General features: G+C 44.9%; 1 protein-coding gene across 2 annotated transcripts in view; it reads right to left on the reverse strand.

Annotated features, from left to right (window-relative positions):
* PDE8B (phosphodiesterase 8B) overlaps positions 1-23,704 on the reverse strand; it is a 182,174-nt gene that overhangs the window by 150,773 nt on the left and 7,697 nt on the right. The window contains exon 1 of one of the 2 annotated variants that reach the window (XM_038402073.2): positions 20,795-21,200. The exons of the other annotated variant lie outside the window; for it this stretch is intronic. Coding sequence (XP_038258001.1) covers positions 20,795-21,130 — 336 coding nt within the window. The 5' untranslated portion in view covers positions 21,131-21,200. Of the gene's footprint in view, positions 1-20,794; positions 21,201-23,704 lie in introns of those variants that run through there. 2 annotated transcript variants of the gene reach the window in all.

A 23,704-nucleotide genomic window follows, 5' to 3' on the forward strand; every position in this document is an offset into this window, starting at 1 on the left:
CAGATTCAAAACAGAGAATCTCTCTAGGCAAAACCTTAAGTTACAAAGAGAGACAAAACAGGAATATGCATCCCATTGAGCACAACTTATTTTATCAGCCATTTAAACAAAACAGGATCTAACGTATATCTAACTAGATTGCTTACTAACTCTTTACAGGAGTTCTGACCTGCATTCCTGCTCTGGTCCTGGCTAAAGCATCACACAGACAGAGAGAACCCTTTGTTTCCCCCACTCCAGCTTTGAAAGCATCTTGTCTCCTCATTGGTCATTTTGGTCAGGTGCCAGCGAGGTTATCTTAGCTTCTTAACCCTTTACAGGTGAAAGGGTTTTTCCTCTGGCCAGGAGGGATTTAAACGTGTTTATCCTTCCCTTTATATTTATGACAGGAGGACCAGGGGAGGCAGCAGGAGCAAGGGCATATGTGTGTGTGTGTGGGGGGGGGGGGTGAGCCTGGGACTGGATTCCATGGCCCCGCAGTCAGAGCCCAGAGCCCTGGGAAGGTGGGAACTCACAGTGGCTGCCTGTTCCTCTGGTGTTTGTGGCTTCAGAGGGGAGAAGGCCCCACCCCCTGCTGTCAGTCCCAGGGGAGGGGCCATTGGTTTGCCCACCTCCCCAAACACTGCCCAGGAGGCTGTGGCCACAAGAAAAACCCCTTGTGGCCACATTTGAGAAATGCTCTCCTAGTAGGGGTGCCAGATATCTGGTTTTCAACCGGAACACCTGGCTGAAAAGGGACCCTGGCTGCTCAGGTCAGCACCATTGACTGGGCTATTAAAAGTCCAGTCGACAGCACAGCAGGGCTAAAACAAGCTCTGTGCCTGCCCTGGCTCTGCACAGCTCCCGGAAGTGACTGGCATGTCCCTGTGCCCCTAGGCACGGGTGCGATCAGGGAAGCTCCACGTGCTGCCCCAGCCCCGAGCACTGCCTCCGCAGTTCCCATTGGCCAGAAATTGCGGACAACGGAAGCTGCAGAGGCAGTGCCTGCAAGTGCGGGCAGCATGCACCGCATAGACCAGCCTGGCTGCACCTCTGCCTAGGGGCCAGACATGACGGCCATTTCCAGGAGCAGCGCGGAGCCAGGTCAGGCATGGAGCCTGCCTTAACCCTGCTGCACGACTGACTGGGAGCTGCCCGAGGTAAGCGCTGCTCAGCAGGAGCCCCCACTCCGAACCCTCTGCCTGGCCCAGGTTGGAACCCCTTCCTGCACCCTACCTCCCTCCCAGACCCTGTACCTCCACCAGCATCTGATACTGCTGACCCAGGTCAGAACCCCCTCCCACACCCAAACTCCCTCCCAGAGCCCACACCCCAAAAACCTCCTCCTGCACCCCAACCTCCTCCCACACCCTGAACCCCTCATTTCTGGCTCCACCCTGGAGTCCACACCCTCAGCTGGAGCCTTCACCCCCTCACACATCCCAACCTCCTGCCCCAGCCCAGTGAAAATGAGTGAGGGTGGGGGAGAGCGAGCGAGGAGGGAAGGGGGCTGGAGTGAGTGGGGGTGGGGCCTCAGGGAAGCGGCAGGGCCTCGGGGAAGGGGCAGGGCAGGGGGCAAGGCAAGGGTGTTCAGTTTTGTGCAATTAGAAAGTTGGCAACTCTATGCCCTAGATCAGGAGTGGGCAAACTATGGCCCGCAAGCCACTTCCAGCCCATCAGACATTTTTATCTGGCCCTCGAGCTCCTGCTGGGGTGCATGGTCAGGGGCTTGCCCCGCTCCGCCCAGTGCTCCCCAGCCCTCTACTCTCAATTTCCTTGATGAGCACCATCTTCTGGCATGCAGAGCCACAATACACAGGCACGACTTCACCGCACTGTTTCTGGGATCAGAACCTGGCCCCTATGAGGCAGCCCCCCACGCGGCAATGCACCCAATCCCCTCCCAGTCTCCTACGGCCCCATCCTTGAGAATCTTGAAAATGCCCAGGGGCTGCACCCATCCCAGCTAGGGTGCCTTTGCCCGTGGCAGCACCTAGTACAGCCACCTTGGTGTCACTGCCAGCAGGGCCCCTAGGAGTCCCTGGTACTGCCCCGTGCCACACCCCATGAGTCCCCTCTCCTCCCACCTTGGTATCATCCCTTATAGAGCCCCCCGTACTACACCCCATAGAGTGCCCCTCCCCCACTGGGCATTCATGGCCCACCATATAATTTCCATAACCAGGTACGGCCCTCAGGCCAAAAAGTTTGCCCACTTCTGACCTAGATAAAGTTCCTTCCAGCTGTGAGATGTGAGGCAGGAGTCTTGTGGTGAAAAAGTTTTCATGCTATTGTTTGGTAAAATGCAAATTGATCTGTTCCCCTTCGCTGCCAAAGAATGGCCACTTGACCGGTCATTGCCAATCAACTTTGGCACCTGGCTAGAGGCATCAGTTTGTCTTTGAAAAACAGGTTTACTCCCTCCCCACACTTGTCTGGCAAACACATTTCGGTCATAATTTCGGAATACGTTCATATCTTTACATATAATGTTGCTACACACATTTCATTGTGATATTACTGACCAGTGAGTTACTAGTTTTCAAATGGTACCTCACAAGGCATATTCTGCCAGCAACGCCCTCTGGTATGTACATTGGCCAAACCAGATAGTCTCTACGTAAAAGGATAAATGGACAAAAATCAGACATTAGGAATGGTAACATACAAAAGCCAGCATGAGAACACCTCAGTCTCCCTGAACACTCAATAACAGATTTTAAAATAGCGATACTTGAACAAAAAAAACTTCAAAAACCGACTTCAAAGAGAAACTGCAAAGCTACAATTCATTTGCAAACTTAACACCATCAATTTGGGCTTGAATAGGGACTAGGAGTGGCTGGCTCACTACAAAAGCAATTTGCCCTCTCTTGCTATTGACACCGCTTCGTCAATTAATTGGGAGTGGACAACATCCACCCTGACTAAATTGGCCTTCAACATTGGTTCTCCACTTGTAAGGTAAATCTCTTCTCTTCACATGCCAATATATATATTTATGCCTGTATCTGTAATTTTCACTCCATGCATCTGAAGAAGTGGGTTTTTTACCCACGAAAGTTTATGCCCAAATAAATCCATTAGTCTTTACGGTGCCACTGGATTCCTCATTGTTTTTGTGGATACAGACTAATACGGCTACCCCTCTGATACTTTGTACAAAGATTATTACAATGGTGTGTAAAGTGTGACTACAGAGGTACATTCGGTCACAGGTCCCTAATTCCTGGAAAGGGTTCATGGCTGGAGATACCAAACAGAGATAGGAGTCTCCTTCCTGCCTGGACTTAGGTGCCTAAATCTCTTTGACGGGCAGGGCTTAGGCTACACTTCTCTCCTCAGTATTTCCTATTGGTTAGTTTAGGCAGCTCCCCACTCAGCCTGCTGGCTTCTGTGGATTCCATTCTTAGGCACCTACCTCCCCCCGGGCTCCTATTTCAGGGTTGTGAATTCCTCTGGGCAACAGGGCACCTAAAAGTTAGGCATGGCAACAATGATATTGCTACGCCTAACTCCCTCTGTGGATCTAGCCCTTGGTGCCTAGACAGCGTTGTAATATGCCCTTTAGAAATGCACTCAACAGTAATTATTATAAAATAAAGTTGCAATAGAATGAAGATGATTAACACTTGTGTTCAAATGGCTTCCTTTTGTATAGCAATCCCAGACAGAGAGGCTCCTAGATCAACAGAGGGGGAAAAGTTTCCTACATAATTTCCAACTGGCTGAGCTAACAGGGGAAGGAGATTCAAAACGATCTTTTTTAAACCAAGGGTTTGAGTCTACATTCACTTACATGATTTTTACACTGGTATAACTGCAATGATTTCAGTAGACCCACTCCATGCTTAAACTAGTGTGAGAGGAGAATCAGGTCTGAAAAAACAAGTTACAAACAAATTGTAGTTGAACAGGAATGAATTACACTGATGTATGCACACTGGCTGAGAGCACAGTTTGTCCTAAGAAATACATAAGCCTGTCATGAATGAGTAGGAGTAAGGTATGCTATTTTTGCTGTCCCTGGGGGAAAAAAAAACATTAATACTTTTTCAGTGCAGATCCAAGAGACTGACTAAAATCACCACAATTTTTAAGTATTTGGAGTCAAATGCTGGCTTCTGTACATATTTTGGGCTGTGCACCGGGTAGATCCATGAAGGCCAGAGACAGGAAATAATGGCTCCGAACAGACCACAAACTAGCTGTAGAGCAGCTCCATGGTGGCAACTGGAGTATAGTGGATCTGATATCCCCTCCTCCAGCCTGCCTGGCACACACAAATACTCTACACACTCAGTCGCAGGGATCTAACACAGAACTCTGCACTGTGCAGCGCAGATGGTATGCTCCTCCTGGAATCCTGTACTTTTCCACCCATGCCGTGGAGTCAAGCTGGTTCCAGTGTCATCAGGATGTTTTGTGCCCACAGGAGAGGGGGCAAGCCCCTCAGTGGCCATGAACCCAGGGAATTAGTTTTGGGAAGTCATGGAATGCATCAATTTATTACAATTCCATTAAAAATGGATTCTGTGTGTTTAAAGAGCAAAGTAATTTAATATTTAAGAGCTCTGCACTGAGGCACTATTAATGAGCACAGTCATCACTAAACTGAAATGGTTTTTGGAAACAGTTGAAGCTCTGCCTTTCCTGCATTCAGAATATAAAATACTTGGCAGCGAGTGGGTGAGCAGATATGTACTGATGTATTTTGAATGCTTCTCCAAAATAACTCCCTATTCCCAGGGATGTAAATGAAGATGGGAGTCTAAAGAAATAGTACAACTCTAGTACATTGTGTTCTGTTGTAACTGATCATGTGGGTGAGAAAAAGGTCTATAAATATTTGTGTGTTAAAGGCTGGTTCAGTGAATAGGCCAGATAGATAACAGTTGAACTGCAAGGACAAAATGCTTGTACACCTTGGACTAAACTCTATCCTGCAAAAAACAGTTATGGCTTTACAGGCTACCTAGACTCCAGAAGGCTGTGCAGAACATCAGCCTATTCAGGAGAAATGATATCCTGCTCTACAGAGCTCCCTTCCTCCCACCACAAATATTTAAAAAAAAAAAAAACCTACCCAAACTTTACATGTCCAGAGTAACAGAATATTTTAAGGTGTGGTGATAATTCATGAAAATGAGCACCTCATTTTGCACAGCCCATTACCCCAATGAGAGGCCCTAAGAGGAGAGAGGGATGGATCTTCAGCAGCCTGTGGATTGTAAACAAAACCAAAAACCCCTCACTCCCATAACCCTAACGTGATGGTGATAGTGTCCAGGCTCCATCTCTTGAGATGTTTAAGATCTGCATACCCCATCACTATTACAGATGGACTCCCTCAGCTGCAAGATACTTCAGTCATAACCTCCTGTATACACCTAGCCTTCTGATGGCAAGTAGTAGCAGGCAATTCAAGAGAAACAGCATTTGCAGTAGATTTGTGAGAGGCAACAGGGGGAGGAAAATCTCTCATTATTCCCAAGACTAAGATTCATAGATACTAAGGTCAGAAGGGACCATTCTGATCATCTAGTCCGACCTCCTGCACAGCGCAGGCCACAGAATCTCACCCACCCACTCCTATGAAAAACCTCACCTATGTCTGAGCTATTGAAGTCCTTAAATCATGGTTTAAAGACTTCAAGGAGCAGAGAAGCCTCCCTCAAGTCAACCATGCCCCATGCTACAGAGGAAGGTGAAAAACCTCCAGGGCCTCTCCAATCTGCTCTGGAGGAAAATTCCTTCCTAACCCCAAATATGGCAATCAGCTAAACCCTGAGCATATGGGCAAGATTCACCAGCCACATACTGCAGAAAATTCTTTCCTGGGTAACTCAGATCCCATCCATCTAATATCCCATCTCAGGGGATTAGTTCTATTTACCCTGAATATTTAAAGATCAATTACTTACCAAAATCCCATTATCCCATCATACCATCTCCTCCATAAACTTATCAAGTAGAATCTTAAAACCAGATAGATCTTTTGCCCCCACTGCTTCCCTTGGAAGGTTATTCCAAAACTTCACTCCTCTGATGGTTAAAAACCTTCGTCTGATTTCAAGTCTAAACTTCCTGGTGGCCAGTTTATACCCATTTGTTCTTGTGTCCACATTGGTGCTGAGCTGAAATAATTCCTCTCCCTCTCCTGTATTTATCCCTCTGATATATTTATAGAGAGCAATCATATCTCCCTTCAACCTTCTTTTAGTTAGGCTAAACAAGCCAAGCTCCTTAAGTCTCCTTTCATAAGACAAGTTTTCCATTCCTCGGATCATCCTAGTAGCCCTTCTCTGTACCTGCTCCAGTTTGAATTCATCCTTTTTAAACATGGGAGACCAGAACTGCACACAGTATTCTAGGTGAGGTCTCACCAGTGCCTTGTATAATGGTACTAAAACCTCCTTATCCCTACTGGAAATGCCTCTCCTGATGCATCCCAAAACCGCATTAGCTTTTTTCACAGCCATATCACATTGGCAGCTCATAGTCATCCTATGATCAACCAACACTCCAAGGTCCTTCTCCTCTTCCATTACTTTTAATTGATGCGTCCCCAACTTATAACTAAAATTCTTGTTATTAATCCCTAAATGCATAACCTTACACTTCTCACTATTACATTTCATCCTATTACTATTACTCCAGTTTACAAGGTCATCCAGATCCTTCTGTATAATGTCCCGATCCTTCTCCGAATTGGCAATACCTCCCAGCTTTGTATCATCTGCAAACTTTATTAGCACACTCTCACTTTTTGTGCCAAGGTCAGTAATAAAAAGATTAAATAAGATTGGTCCCAAAACTGATCCCTGAGGAACTCCACTGGTAACCTCCCTCCAACCTGACAGTTCTCCATTCAGTAGGACCCGTTGCAGTCTCCCCTTTAACCAATTCCTTATCCACCTTTTGATGTTCATATTGATCCCCATCTTCTCCAATTTAAATCTGCAGCTTTGATTTAAAGTAATCCCAGGCCGCCTCTACCTTTAGATCCATAAGTTCTTCAGTCCAATCCACTTCCCTAACTAATTTCCTTAATTTTTGAAAGTCAGCCCTTTTGAAATCAAAAACCCTAGTTGCAGATTTATTTTTGTTAATCCTTCCATTTAGTTTGAACTGAATTAGCTCATGATCACTTGAGCCAAGATTGTCCCCTACAACCATTTCTTCTATGAGGTCCTCGCTACTCACCAAAATTAAATCTAAAATGGCATCCCCTCTAGTCGGTTCAGCAACTACTTGATGAAGGAATCCATCAGCTATCGCATCTAGGAAAATCTGTGCCCTATTATTATTACTAGCACTGGTCCTCCAGTCTATATCTGGGAAGTTAAAGTCTCCCATAATCACGCAGTTTCCATTAGTATTTACTTTATTAAAGACATTAAAAAGGGCTCTATCCATATCCAAATTAGATCCCGGAGGTCTATAGCACACCCCGAGCACTATCGTAGGAGAGGCTTTACTAGTTTTCTTCCCCAATGTAATTTTTGCCCAGACGGACTCTGTCTTATCCATTGCATCGCTTCTTATTTCTTTACATTCTACCTCATCATTGATATACAATGCTACTCCACCACTTTAACCTTTGTTTCTGTCTTTCCTAAACAGCACTTACCCTTCAATACCTGTAGTCCAGTCATGACTACTATTCCACCATGTTTCTGTTATCCCTATAATATCTGGTTTCACTTCCTGCACCAGTAGCTCTAGTTCCTTCATTTTGTTACCTAGGCTCCTCGCATTGGTGTATAAACATCTTAAATTTTGCTGTTTGGCCTCGCTCACATTTTGTATCCTATTAGGCACAGTCATTCTACAGCCAGTATGACCTATTAGACTGGTATCCACACCGCCCTCGCTCCTTATATACATTCTCCTACCCACGGCTGTATCCTTTCTTACTTCGTCTTCTTCCCTCTCAATGCTAAAATCTGGCGTGGAGATTTCCTGGACATCTCCCAACCATCTCCCCCTAATTCCTAGTTTAAAGCTCTCTTTATCAGTTGTGCCAGCCTCGATCCTAGAAGTCTATTTCCTTCCCTACTCAGATGAAGTCCATCCCGAGAGAACTGTCCTCTGTCCGTGAATGCCTCCCAGTGGCCATACATCCCAAAGCCCTCCTTATAGCATCACTGCCTAAACCATCTGTTGACAGTCAATCTTGTCACACCTTTGTTGCCCTTCTCTAGGAACAGGAAGGATCCCACTAAAGATCACCTGAGCCTCAATTTCCTTAAGCGTCTTCCCCAGCCTAGCATAGTCTCCCTTAATACTTTCCAGCAAGAATCTACCAGTATCATTTGTTCCCACATGAAGGATAATTAGGGGATTCTTTCCCGCTCCCTTTAGGATCCTTTTCAACCTCAGGTCTACATCCCGTATCTTAGCACCCGGAAGACAGCACACCCTTCTATTCTCTGGATCAGCTCTAGTTACAGGCCTGTCTATTCTTCTCAATAAAGAGTCCCCAATCACATAGACCTGCCTTTTCCTGGTGACGGTGCTATTCTCCAGTCTCTCCCCTGTTCCCTCTGGCTGCAAGTTCTTTCCATTCCTATTTTCCCTTATAATCCTCTTCAACCTATCCTGTATCCTCCTGGGGCTCATATTTGGTGTAGTCTCCCTTGACTCTTCCGCTTTTCCTATCGGACTAGCCTCTCTTCTCTTCTTCCTTACCCTTCCACCTTCAACAAGTACCTGCTGAGCCCCTTCTTCATTTTCCAACTCTGCAAACCTATTCCTAAGCTCTATTTCTCCTTCACTAGCCCATCTTTTCCTCTGCCTGGTTCTTTTAGTCACATGCTTCCACTGACCACTTTCCTCACCCAGTCTCCCCTCAAAATTCCCCAGCCCTGCTTCCATCCGCGAGTCTGAGCTTTTCCCTTCAGATACCTCATATCTTTGCTCCATCATCTGCTCAAACCCCTTCCTAAACTCAACCAGACTTTCCACCTGCATCTCCAAACCTCAATCTTTTCCTCCATCAGCTCTATCAGACAGCATTTCATGCAGAAAAAACTCTTACCGATTCCCCCCTCCAGGATCATGTACATACCACAGCTTCCACATCCAGTCATCCTCAATGTGTCTTCCACTACAGGAGTCACTCCCACAGCTGCCTCTGTATCTGTCATCACCTTCCCACCTAAATCCTGTTAATCTGGGAAACACAAGCCACACCAAAAAGACCACCCCCCCCCAGCAAAAGCAAACCCCAAACAAGCACCACAATACAAACCCCCCCTTGCAAACTCCCACTCAAACTCCCCTGTTTAGAGCTCTGTTTGCTAGCTCCTGTGCCGCTGCCTGACTGGCTGGCTACCTTTATAGGACCTCTAGTCAGAAGCCCCACCCCCTAAGCAGGGCTCAGCTGCTCTCCCAGCACAAAGCCCCACCCCCTAATCAGGGCTCAGCTGCTCTCCCAGCACAAAGCCCCTACACACACACAAATACTAAAAATACAAAACCAAGTACAACTACCTTCTCCTCCAACAGAACTCCCACTCAAACTCCCCTGTTTAGAGCTCTGTTTGCTAGCTCCTGTGCCGCTGCAGCTGTCTGAGCTTCATAACAGATCTGTCAGCCTGATAAACTTTGTCTTCAGGCCTGAAACTTCTTCTCTGGCTGATAGTCGTATTTAGTAACTATTAGATGTAATAATCACATGCAAGGCCCTTCATTTTCAGTTTTTATTCTGTTTAAAATTTCCCAGGAATTGATCAGTATTTATTACAAAAGTTTAAAAATGAGTGAAAAAATCAGTGAAAAAAAATTAACTTTACAAGTTTCTCAATAAATATCACTCCCATCTCCTGTTTTCATTTTTTAAAAACTTTAAAAAAACTCACATGTTCTGAAACAGAGTCAGATACAGTTTTTCATTTCTGACCCATTTTAGCATGAGAAGTAGTTTACTAACTTATATTTGCTTTGAAAGCTGTTATCTATCTCTGCTATCTTCAAAACTAGTAATGTATATGTGGTGGGCATGGAATTGCCAACAGTATACACACCAGCAATCAAGGCGTTCCAGTACTTCTGACCCGGTTCCCTGCTCAGGAAGGAGAGATGGTGGCCCAGGTTACTGAGTCACTATCTCTCCTTTTGGAGCAGGAAGTTGGGTCTTGGAAGTTTCCAGCACTTCCAAAGTTCAGGTGAAAAAATCAGAAAAAAAATGAACAATAGCTTTTGTAAAAACTGGTAAAAACTGAACATGACAAGGCCTTAATTACAGGCAGTCACTATCAGTCTGTGGCACATTTGAACTAGTCACCTTGAGATGGAAAACTAAAAATCCCCTTAACAAATCACCCAACTTTAGTTACCTCTATGCATAAAGATGATGTTTCCACCAGAAGTCAATTGAAGCTATTATTAGATTGCAAAATCGATGAATTACTGGGGTAGCAAGGTGACTATTAAACTGGCTGAATGGAAGACAGCAATATACCACAGGGTCAAACACTTAGGTATGTTTACATGTCCAGCTGGGGGTGTGATTCCTAGATCAAGGAGACATACTCGTGCTAGCTCTCTTCAAACCAGCGTGCTAAAAATAGAGCATAGTGATGGCAGCGCAAGTGGCAGGAGGAGCTAGCTTGTGTATTCGCACTATTGTGGCTACATTCTACTTTTAGCACATTAGTTGGATAATGGCTAGAATGTCACTTCAAGATGGGAAGCACACCCTCCAGATCAAAGTGTAAACATATCCCTAGTTTTCATCATTACAAAGTCATTCCCCTTCCCACAAAAATGTTTTTTCAATACACATTAAACTGGACTTCAGATCTTTGCACATTTATTTATAATGCATCTATTTTAACATCCAATAAGGTTGTTATAGGATTTTTTTAAAATTATAATTCTGCTATCCTTGTCTTATTTTATTTTTTGAAGTCCAGAAAATATTGCTTTTAGTCACCATGACAACACTTCAGAAAAAGAGTTAATTCTGCTGCACTCTGAAACACTTCACATACTATTTCCTAGCAACCACACCGGTACACAGAGGTAAAAAGACCTTTAATCTAATCTTCCCTAAAAATTATTTAGGAAAAATTACATACATATTAAAGAGAAATCCAATAAAATCATACAGGTTTAACATGTTCCAGAAGTATTTTGTGCTATGAGAAAACCATAACAAAGAAAACAGGGTTAGATTTGACTGGTTGAAGTGAAGATATTGACTCCAGTGGTTTTTGGATCAGGCTTTTTCACAATGTTTCTCTAAGCCCTTCCTACAAGTTACCTGCATTGTCTCCCTCCCCACTTCTTTCACATATTGTTCTTATCCTCTTTCTTGCAGACAGAAAAGCGAACCAGATGCTTACCACTTTCACCACAAGCAATACTGTTATATCAAATGCAATTCAGTACAGTAAACCAAAAAGGCATTGTTAAAAGAAAGGTTTTTCAATTTTATATTCAGAAACTACAAAACTGAACATGTAGATTATTTCATTTTTTAGAGCTTAGAATCAATTCCAAGCTCCAGTTGACAATGTTTACCTGTTAATAAGCCTTCTACATGCTAATCTATCATTATGTGACTACTGCAATGCTTCTCCTTTCATCTCCAACTGACAGGCAGTACAGCCAGTCATGGTTTAAGAATAAGAATATCTATTTCTGCATTCTTAGTACATAATTTTGTGACTGATGAAACTCAACTAGTATATCCATAGGGAAAAATAATGGTTCTTCATTTTTCAGATACGCAAGCTTCAGACTGCAGCAGAACTGCACAGCCTGGCATACTACAGAGAGAACATGCAAAAAGACTGCACTCTCTGCTTGCCATGGAGCAATATTTAATCTATCAGCTGAGACCCAATCTGTACACCCTGCACTCTTCCCCTAACGGCTCCCAGAGCTGACACGAACTTCAAGGGACCAGGAGGAAAGGTCTTTGTTTAATTTCCCTCATAAAAATTCTGGGCTATTGGGGAGAGAAGCCACTTCTGCCTTGACAGTACCAAAAACTAAAGCAAGTCTAAAACACAGTAGCTAGTGACTGAAGTAAAATATCTATCCAGGGTTTCAAACATAGTCCATGGCAACTAGTCATCCCCCTTCATTAGTCATCCCTTTTGAACCCTTCTTCGATGTCTAGCTGCTATGAGATAGAAAGTTGTGTAGGAGAAGCAGAAGAAGAGAATCCCCTCCATCATTTAGATTAGTCTGAGGCTACTACTATCATGGTAACCTTTCACACTATTCTTGTGATACTGTGAAGTAGGCGCACCAGAGAAAACGCATGCCAAAGAAAATCTGTCCTGGGGATGGCAGAAGTATCCACAAATGCTGCTCCTGGGCCTGGATAGTTACTGCTGTCTACTTAGATCAACAAGTTAATGTCTATAGCAACCCAGGAGTCTGTGATCATGCAGGCCATTCCTGGAAACACAGTATGTCCTTTGAAAAGAGCAGATACTACTTAAGTCTGTCTGTCTGTCAGGATGTTTTGTTTTCTTGAGATACTGTTTCATCCAGGCCATAACAGGGCTTCCAGCCACAGACTTCCATGTCTAGTGTTGCTTCTCACAGTAACTACAGTATTTTTTGGAATTCACCTATACCACATGAAGTCTGGCATACGAGAGCAAAATCTGTGCAGAGCCTTTCTTATTATACTCATTTATAGAAGATGGTTACAAATTTGAAGCCTGAGCTATTTGGTGTCCCCTACATGCTTAGAATTGTCCAGGCCAAGCCTGATAATAGAGCAGCTCTAAGAAGATTGCTATCCTATGTCCCTCAGGCTCAGGATTGTAACACTCCTTGCGTTACCATCATTTTTCAGTTTATTCCATACCTTTGCTATCCAAGGGCACAGTCAAGAGGACTGTCAGGCCATTACAGACCATACTTAGTGGCGAAACAAGATTCCCACAACGTAATGCAACATGAAGAAGGAGGTTGCTTCTACAAATGGCTGTCCTGAGTGACTCAGATTTCATCTTCAAGGAGGCTTTCCCCCTGTATCTGCCCTCTCTGTGCTATGAGAACTCTAGCTGCATACAATGAGTGGAATAGCAGCCATCAGAACAGCAGTATAATGAAAAAGAAAAGAAACTTTTCTAAGAGCTCTACTATCAATCTCTTTGTTTAAATTGTTTCAGGCAAGATGTTGCTTTATGGAGTTGAATATTTCTCTTGGTGCAAGGCAGTGCTCCAGGTTGGACCCCGTTAGAATGTCTCAGAAGCAAAGAATACCATATCCATTTGGAAGGACCATGAAGGAAGAGGAAGCCTGAAGAACTGCACCTCCCCATGGGCTTGTGGACCTAACACCTCTCTCAGTGCTCAGGTTTCTCAAGGCTTTCCATAACCCTCTCCTCCTCAGATTCATATGTTTTTCATTCATTCCTTTTTCTTTGTGAACAGGAAAGGCAGACCATAGGGCACTAAGAAGCTCAGTGAGAATCAACTTCCTCAGCAGAGTTAATATAGTTACTGGTCTGATAAAACAAGAGAGTATGGTCCCTGTATTTCTTTCCCTTTCTGGGCCATGTTTCAAATGAGCTGTTTTCATAAAAGTAAATCTAGGATTTTAACAAAGAATTTGAAGACTCCATCAAGAACTGCTTCTGCTGTGATTGTCATCCAGGAAGCAAAGAAAAACCTGGAGTAAAGTTCACAACAAAGACAAATGGCAAGAGAAAAGAAACCCTACTGGCTCGCCTTCCTTTCAAATAGAAAAGCAAGGAGGACCAAGGTATCAGTAGAAAACTAATGGACGGCAGAACCTTTTAAAGTTCGATCCTTAGGCAAGCAAGGTTAGGTTTAAAATTAACTGAATTTAAAATCTTCAAAATTAATAGATTTAACCACTTGATACTTTAAAAATATGGAATTTCTAAACTAACATTTTAAGTAAATATATTGCTATAACATTTGCAATTTGTAACTGTATTTTTAACTTCTTTACAATTAAGTCCTAATTAGCAAATATAGATAAACAGTTCTTTTACAAGTGTGGTTATACTATCTTAGATATCTAATAGACATGAGTTTCTGACAAAAATAATTTTTAAACTTCTACTTTTGTTATTTTCTTCAGCTTACTTAAAGAATTGTTTTAATGAATGTTTGAACAAAAGTTTTCACTGGGCAGTTTTTCGCATTATCTTTTCTATAGAATTTTTTTAACAATATTACCATCTTTTAGTAAGAGTGTCATCTTCCTGATGAGGTGTAAAATAGAAGACCTGACCACTTCTTGTAACTGAAGTTTACATAGCACTTTGCATAAGAATCTAATTGTTAGCTCAAGGCCAACTTTTCTCTGGATCTGATATTCTTTACTTCTATGATATTCTTTATTAAAGTGTTGTGGAACGTTGCTGTACACAACCCAGAACTGGCTGCATTTGAGTGATGGGTGAATGATCCCTTCTCCGTCCTATGTACAGGATGTTGGTGTCATTATTTAATAATTGTAAAATGCTTGGATATCCTCAAATGAAAGATTTGCTATAGATTTGCAAAGTATTATTACCAATATGAATATATGTCAAGCAGAAGCTTCACTTAAGCAGTGGGAATTTTGAAATGTAACACTAGTCTTTAAGGGAAAGAATGCATGCTTACTTAGGCCATGTCTATACTACAAACTTTGGTGACTAAAGTTACATCAGCATAAAGCTCCCACAGTTGGTATATCGCTCAAGCCCCTGACTGTTGTCTCCTTGTGTAGATGTTGGGTGTACTCATTAGGAGTGCTTGTGTTGGTACACAGTGTGGTGCAACAAGGGCGAGTATCCCTTTGGTGTGCAACTCACCCTCATCCAGTGCACTGTCTTCTGGGAAATTTTGGCAATGCATGGTGAGGCAGAAACAACTCATGCAGGATGATGGGAAGCCAGTGGTCAAGTTCCAATCATGCAACTTTCTCCATCCCCATATACCATCCAAATCGCATTATTTTCACACCTTTTTTTTAAAAAAATCCCACATGGCACTTTTCACTGTCTGCCATCTCCAACAAAAGCATGGAGCCTACATAGCTCTGTCATGTGCACTGCAAATACAGGACAAACTATCTTCCAGTATTTGCACAGCTGCAGGAAGAACCGCAGCAGCAGGGGACATGACAATTTTGTAGAGGACAGACTGCTGTGGGACATAGTGAAAACCAATTCAAGATTGTTGGGGGCATTCACGGAGCTGCTTCAGATGGTGGAGCGCTGCTTCTGGGCCTGAGAAATGAGCACTGACTTGTAGGATTGCATCGTAATGCATGCTTGGGATGACAAGCAGTGGCTGCAGAACTTTTGGATGTAAAAGGCCATATTCCTGGATCTCAGAGTAGCAGCCGTGTTAGTCTGTATTCGCAAAAAGAAAAGGAGTACCGGTGGCTGTTAGTCTCTAAGGTGCCACCGGTACTCCTTTTCTTTTATTCCTGGATCTGTGTGCCAAGCTCGCCCCACGTTGCCAGCACAGGGACACCAGAATGAGAGCTGCACTGACAGTTGAGAAGAAAGTGATCGCACTGTGGAAGCTTTTAATGCTGGATTGCTACCAGACAGTAGGAAATCATTCTGGAGTTGGAAATCCAGAGAAGGGGCCATTGTCATGCAAGGGTGTAAGGCCATTAATAATCTTCTGCTGTGCAGGACTGTGATTCTGGTAACATACCAGATGTAACGGATGGATTGAAGCAATGGGGTCCCCAAACGGCAGATGGCAAGCATGTCCCTGTTTTGCCAGCCACCCACCTTGCCAGAGAATACACCAACAGAAAGACCTACATTTCTCTGGATATGCAAGCACTGGTGGATTACCAGGGAAGTTTCATCTATGTCAATATCGGCTGATCAGAGATGGTGCATGATGCTTGCATCTTTAAAAACACAGGACTGTTGAGAAAGCTGCAAGCAGGGACTTTCTTTTCCGACCAGCGGATCACCACTGGCAATGCTGAAATACCAACAGTGATCCTGGGGGACTCAGTCTACCTCTAGCTACCCTGGCTTAATAAGCCATGCACCAGCCACCTCGACAGCACCAAGGAAAGATTCAACTAACGTCTCAGCAGGCCCAACATGACAGCTGAATGTGTTTTTAGGAGGTCCAAGAGACTCACTAGATTGGATCTCAGTGAGAAAAATATCCCAAAGCTTAGAGTTGCCTGTTATGTCCTGCTTATCTATGAGGCAAAAGGGGAAAAATTGCTGCTGGGGTGGATGTAGAATAGCTGTTTGCTGAGTTTCAACAACCAAACACAACGGCTATTAGAAGAGCTCAACAAGGAGCTATACGGGAGAGGGAGGCCTTGAAAGAGCACTTTAACAGTCAGCCACAGTAATATGGTGTGATGGATTGTGTTCTACCTAGCTGTGCAGTTTTGGGTGCTGTTAGGAATTGTGTGATGCCTAGTATACATTTATGAACATAACACTATCTGTTAATGCACCTATTAATTTTGCAGTGCTTGCTGTACATTTATAATTATTAAACTGTGTTTGTTGCTGATTCTATGAGTTCTGTTGCCCTGAACAATAACAAGTAGTGAGTGTTTTTTAATTAGTGATAGACATTCTGCAGCATATGTTGTGAAGTAATAAAGAGAAATTATTTTCCAAAAAATAGAGTTTCATCGTGTATCAAAACCAGTGCAAAAAAACAAAACAAAACCCAATGTGCAATTAAAAAGCAAATACAATTAAAAAACTTCCATAATAAATTAAGTGAACAGATTCTAACAAGGGGAAAGAACAGTCATGTTCATTTCAGTTAATTTTGGCTACACATAAAGCAACAAGTCTCTCAAGGGTAGGGCATGTGAAGCTGTGGTTGAACTCAATGTCCCCTGGGATGGAGTTGGAGGATTAGGGATGCAGCCCCTAGTGTCACATGGAAAGTTGGGGGATGTCAGGAAGTGCTAAAATGGAGTTCTCTATTGACTGCAAAAGGAGGCGAGCCTATGATTGTTGAACCTGTAGGTCAACAAGACTCTTCAGCCATTTTTGTTTGCTGCCAGAGAAGCCCCATTATGCCCTGATGCATCTCCCTCTCTGACTCCTCAGCCTGTCTCTTGTCTGCTCTTTCCCTCTTCATCCTGTCTGAAATATTCATCTTCCAGGCCTTCTGTTCACAGTCCAATGCAATGCTGGCTTGCAGGATCTCAAAGAACCTCTTCCTGAGTCCTCTTTTTTCCCCTCCTTATCTGGCTAAGATGCTCAGTGAGTGTGGAGGGGGAACAGATAAAACACACCTAAGTATCCTTGTATATATAGTCAGAACCAGAAAGCAAAAGTTTCAGAACTCCCTTCCCTAGCTCCCCTAAAGTGTGAGACATGCTTATTGACATTTCAGCTTTTGGAAAGCCTGTGCACACCGCCACTCACAGCTCCAGGCATGGTGACAACAGCCCAGCAAGGTCATGGGTTGGAATGAGGAGGGAATTGTTGGGTTGCGTGAAACAATAAAATTTCAGCCCCTATTTCCATGTGTATCACTGCAGGGCAATGGCCCTGAGCATTGGCACTATTTTCCATAGGTGGTCGTGATTTTGGCTGATACCCTCACTCTGAGGGTAACAAAGGCACAGAGAGTACAGCCCATGTTGGCATCCTGAAGCCACATGGGCCCATAGGCACCTGTTTACTGCAATGGTGCCAGCTGAAGAAATCGCACACTGATGTGTCTTACTGCAGAGGAAGAAATAAGGCTGCCATCTCTAAAAACTTTTGGGAGAGGACTGCAGTGTATCTCCATAAAAGTTTCATTGAGATCTCTCAGGATGATTCAAGGGAGATCCCTGTGTACATAAACAAACTGGTCTGCATGGCCCCACCTAACTGTACAGGGGAATGAAAAGCAGATGACAACAATACCTCTGTTTGTTGTCGCACTACTTCTAGTACGAGTAAATTAATGAAAATTCATTACCTGTGTCCCACTACACTGGGGTCATGCACCACCCATACATTTAAACACAGTAATGGGACATGCATTCACACACTTACCTGAGATTCCTGCCCATGGTTGGCGTAAGTACCCTGAATGTTGACTAACAGACTTGAATGCTTGAGGCTGATGAAGACTAGAACATTTTGTTAAAAAGTAAGTGGGGAAATGTATTTTTATAACCATTGTCTCACTCATAATGAGCTACAGATTATTTGGACTTAAATCAAGTTTATGCATGACATTTTAAACAACAACAATCAGTCTTTGTTACCTTTCGTTTGAATTACTTTGGGTTGAAAACATACTGTGGGTAAACTTCTCTTTTAATGCCAGTTGTATATTGTGATGATGCAGTTACATTGATCAACTTGAAAGTGTTTTATAAACAAACTGATATGCAAATGATCCACCACTGAAGTGTGGCCACCTCAGGCAAGCAATGCATTAACCAGGAGCTGCAATATACAACTGTTTAGGACAGAATGTAAAGACAGAGAAAACAGCAATGGAAAGGTAGGTAGAACTACATAGTACATAGTTATCCAAACTGGAATTTGATGAAGACATCAGGGTTAACCTGCCTATTAATGCTATATATAAATGAATCGATTTTCTTTCCCTAAAAATAACAACTCAGACCACAATGGAGACGCTGCATTCCTGATAATATATTGAACCAAGAGTTATAATAGTTAAAACAATGGGCAGTTGAATATAAACAGACTATTTGCCAAAATTCTGAATATTTTTTCTTTAATTTGTTTTACCTGTATCTACCAACACAAAACTACAGTATCATGCTTTTAATTTTTCTCTGTAACCAGGTCGGAACTGAACAGTGTTTTGTATGGGTAATAATTCTGCAATATCCAACCTCACTTTAGTCACAGAATGTAGAATATGTACAAGTGGGGGCATTATTTCTCTGGCATACTTTTATAGAACATAGTGACAAAAGTTAAAGGGAAATTTGAATTTGGCCCAAAATTTAAATGCTGTAAAAACAAGATTTTATAAAATCTAAAAACAACAGAAATATTCTCACTTTTTAAACATTTCAATGAAAACAGTTCTTTTCAAGTAAATGAACATTCATCTGCAGTGTCTGAATCCAAAACATTGCAGAACCAAGAACCTAAAAGTCAAACCGACTTCACTGATTTTCATTCTTTATGCTGAGAGAAATGTAAAAAACTAGCAGAACATAAATTATGAAAATTAAATTGCATTTTTAAAATACATTTATTTGTAATAGCCAAAGGTGTTATTGGTAACATAGATAAAGGAATGTATTTGTTTATAACGCATGTTTTTTATTCAATATTGTCCCTTTAAAGGGACACCAATTTGAAACCAAGAGACCTTTTTGAGAGAGAGAGTTAAAAGCAGTATGGAGAATTGTATCAGCCCCAAGTTTTGTAGGTTTTACAATCACATTTTCTTATCCTTTAAAATGTTTTTCTCCCATGTTGCTGTCTGAAACACCCATACAAACAACAGGGGAAACTGACTAACTAGCTATTGCCCCAGTTCTGCTCCCACTGAAGTCAATAACAAACTCCCATTCATTCTAAGGGTGCAGGATCAGCCCCTCTATGATGGAAACAATGAAACTAAATATACACAGAATGCTATGAAATGTATACAGCAAGCAAATATACCATGGGAAATTATTTTCCCTGTAATCTCTTTCACTTATATGACGCTTATGTGTTTCAAGTGAAAAGATTCCAGACAGAAGTGTGATTTTTAAGTTCATGGTGTCTCTTTAATTTCTAAGTTATGTGTACTGCCACACCATTACAGCATGAGAAGGTAACTAAACTTAAACTGTATCACTATCATGACTGTGTCCAGTCTCCAAATAAATTTGTTAGTCTCTAAGGTTCCACAAGTCCTCCTAACCTTTTGAGTGTGATGACACCATGAACAAGTAATTCCTACAGACCCTTCATGGCTATGAAGAGAAAATGCCAGGCCACTTGAATATAAGTTAATCAAAGACTATTCCTAAAAACCAAACCAAACAAAATACAAAAGGGAAAAAACCCAAGCAAAACCACATTATATAATAAGCCTCATAACTACTACATCTAACTTGTAACACTTCACATGCAGATTGCTGCAATGCATACCTTAACCATTGATGGCTGGAATCCAGCCACAGACTTCCAGCGAATGAATCCTACAGACTAAAGCCATCTGTTGAACCACTTCACCAACTACTACTAGCAGTACTATAGCCATGTCTGTCCAAGATGAACTTACTTGTGCATTCATGTATATACGGGTGATTTCCCCCCCCCCCCATTTATAGTAGACTGCATAGGTGCTGGAACTAAGGGTGCTGCCGCACCCCCTAGCTTGATGTGGTTTCCATTATTAGCGGGTTTACAGTTTGGTTCAGTGGCTCTCAGCACCCTCACTATACAAATTGTTCCAGTACCCTGGCTGAGTGTTAAAACTGAGTATTAGTCCTAGTAAAATAAGTCAGCCGCGGGATGGGGAAAACGTGCTTTTAGAGTGAGAATCCCCGCTGTGACTCTGCCTGGCTTTATGAAATCTCGCCCCGCGCCCTACACACCCACCCACCGCTCTGCCGCCAGAAGCTTTTGCAGGGATCGCAAGCTTGACATACGCCCATCGCCCTCTGGAAAGCTACTGCCCGCACACGCGGCCCACGTGCGGAGAGAACCCAGCTCCCGGGGTCCCCAGCCCGCGCCCGGCTCTGGCCAGCGCCTCTGCGCGGACTCGCCGCCTGCCCGAGCGGGGCAGCTCCGGCAGCCAAGCGCCGGCGCGGCCGGCCGCCCCCTGCGGGCCAAGGGGAGGAGGCGGCAGACCCCACTCGGCCCCTGGGCCCGCCCCCCGCCTTTACCTTGACACTGGTGTGGCTGGTCTGGGTCTCCGCCTCGGCGCTGCTGCAGCAGCGGCGCGCCCCAGCCCGGCCGGCGGCCGCGGGGGTGGCGGGCTCCCGGCGCTGCTGGCGGCGCGGGCCGGGGCCGGGGCCGGGGCCGGGCGGCGGCTGGCGGCTCTGGTAGGCGAGCACCGAGGGGATGGAGTCGGCCGCGTCGGTCTTGACGAAGAGGCCGTGCAGGGGGGCGGCGGTGCCCTGCGAGAGGGCGGCGGTCTGGTGGGGGGAGGTGGACTCGTCCGAGTCCCGGCAGTAGATCACGCCGCTCTGCGAGACGTGGATGCTGGGCGCGCAGCCCATCCCGCTCCCCCCGCCGGCCGGCCGGCCCCGAGCCGAGCCGAGCCACCAGCGCGGCGCGCTCCGCGCCCAGCCCAGCCGAGCCCAGCCGCGCCGCAGCCCGCTCGGCCCCGGGCGGCTAGGGGGCCGCCGCCGCGCAGCTGTGCCTCGGGCACCGCCCGCCGCCGAGCCGCCGCTCGCTGCCTGTGGCGCTCGCCGTGCCGCTCCCTCCCATTTATCTCCTCGCTCGCCCGCCCGCCCGCCCGCCCGCTGCCTCCCCGGCCCCCTCCTGCGGGGCTCGCGGCGGGCCCGCTTCTCCGCACAGCCACAGGGGAGCGAGGCGGCCGCTCCCCCCGGCGGGGCATCTCGCCCCCCTCCCCGCTGCTCGCCGCCACCAGGAGCCGGCCCGCCGCCGCTCCCGCGCCGCGAGCCTGGGGTCACTTGTGGCGGCGGCCGGAGGTGCCTGTCTAGCTCCCGGGCGCGCCCCTCCCGCCCCGTTAATGGACACCGGGCTCTGAGTCAAGCCGGTGTCTCCCAATTTCCCCCATGCAGCGGCCCAGAGCCTGCACGCCCGGCTCAGGCTACCTCTTCAACTGCAGATTAGCACCCAGCGCACCACAATTCAGAGACGCCCGGCTTTGCGGCGTCTCTTGCTCAGCTTTCTTGTGCGCTTCGAGTTCAGTTTCACCTTCCAACCCCCGCCCACCCCTGCAGTCTCCTCCTAACCCTGTCTCTGCAGCTGTGACAGCCCCCTTGCCCCTGGGCTCTGCTCCCCAGCCCGCACTACCGAGAGGACTTGAAAAAGCCCAAATGCTCGGTGCTTCTCTTGAACTCCTGCTCCCTCCTGCTGCCCAGCCCCTGCATCCTGGTGGTGATGCAAAACAAGAAGGCGTCGTCTCCTTGGCAGATCTCCCTTCCCACTTTTCCTATTCTTTCTTTTCCCACCTCCGCTCTTACTACACCTGCTGCTACTGGTGCCCTTGGCAGCATTAGTGCGCGGGGACTGTCCTCAGAGCTGCTGCAAATAAGATAGTAGGGAGCGGGAATGTACCTTAGACCTGGCTGTCCCTCTTCAGCATCAATTATTAACACTGTTTGTATGGTTTCGCTGGACTAGATACAGGCAAAAAGCACCTCAGGACAGACAGCGATTTGTTTGCTAGGACCGTTATGTATATAAACCTTTTCACCCCTCTGTAGCAGATTTGTTCTAAAATGGGCCAAGTGAAAGTCCAATTCTTTTAGAGAATCAGATTTTGTAGTACTGCTCAGAATATTCATAACAAGATTAACGTTGTTTTCAAGATTCAAAATGGACCCATTTCTCATTAAAAATATTATTCAAATCATTTTGGTAAGCAAAAAAAAAAAACCCCATAATGATTTCATTAACATTTTAGTACAAATTTCAATCATAAAAGGCATAAACGTGAAGAATGTAGAAAAACTCAACAGGTTTTGGGGGGTTTTTGACAAATAAGTTTTTTAAAAAACAAAAACAAAGGCTATTTTTCTGTTTTAAAAGAACCTGAATTCCAAACATTTTAATGAACTGATATCTTGGCCTATGCATCAGTCACCTCCTCTGGCATCCATGCTATAATAACCAAATTAAGGCCCTAATCCTGTGAAGGATTTGTAGAAATGATTAACCGTATGCACTGTGAGTAATTTCCTTAATCTCAAGTAAGGTCAATGACCTGTGTAAATCTTTGTAGGACTGAGGTTTAAATCACTTGATTTTGAATTGCAAGTTTTAAATCCCATACAATTTATGAGTGTCACCCTAGTGGTTTTCTTACTGCCTAATAAAGCTTTAATCTGCCGTTAATCAAAAATTGACAAGACTTCTCAAGTCCTTTTCATTCATACATAAGGTCAGAAGGGACTAATGTGATCACCTAATCTGACCTCCCAATGTAACAAAATCCATAAAATTTCCCCAAAATAATTCCTGTTAGAACTAGAGCAAATCTTTTGGGGGAAAAAACACATATCTAATCTTGATTTTAAAATTGCCAGTGATGGAAACTGCACCATAACCCTTGGTAAATTTTGTCAATGTAATTACCCACACTGTTAAAGGGTCACCTCCCTTTGGAGGTGCACCAGCCAGCCACCTTTGGAGCGCCGGAAGCTTCCTAGAAGTGGGGGGAGCCACCGGTGCCTGAACCATGGCCCCACCTACACTCTGCCCCAAGACCCCGCCCCCCCCTCAGTCTCTTCCCCCGAGGCTCCACTCTTGCTCCACCTCTTCTCCCAAGGTCTCCTCCCACCTACCACTTGCTCCTCTTTCCCAGAAAGGAGTGAGGGGTAGGCAGGCCGGGCCTTGGGGAAAGAGGCAGAGAGGAATGAGCAGCAGGCGCGGAGAGGCCTTGGGGGAAAACGGCGAAGAGGAGTGGGCAGAGTGGGGGTGGGGTTTCTGGGGAAGAGGCAAAGTGGGGGGTGGAGCCTTGGGGCAGGGCCACAGTCCAGGCACCAGTGCCCCCCCACACTTCTAGGAAGCATCTGGCACTCACATGTAAACCTCCCCAGATGGAAGACTCACGAGCCGCCTATGCATTCAGCCACTGGATCTTGTTATATCTTTGTCTGCTA

This window comes from Dermochelys coriacea, chromosome 5, assembly GCF_009764565.3.
Source record: "Dermochelys coriacea isolate rDerCor1 chromosome 5, rDerCor1.pri.v4, whole genome shotgun sequence".
NCBI classification, from domain to species: Eukaryota; Metazoa; Chordata; order Testudines; family Dermochelyidae; genus Dermochelys; species Dermochelys coriacea.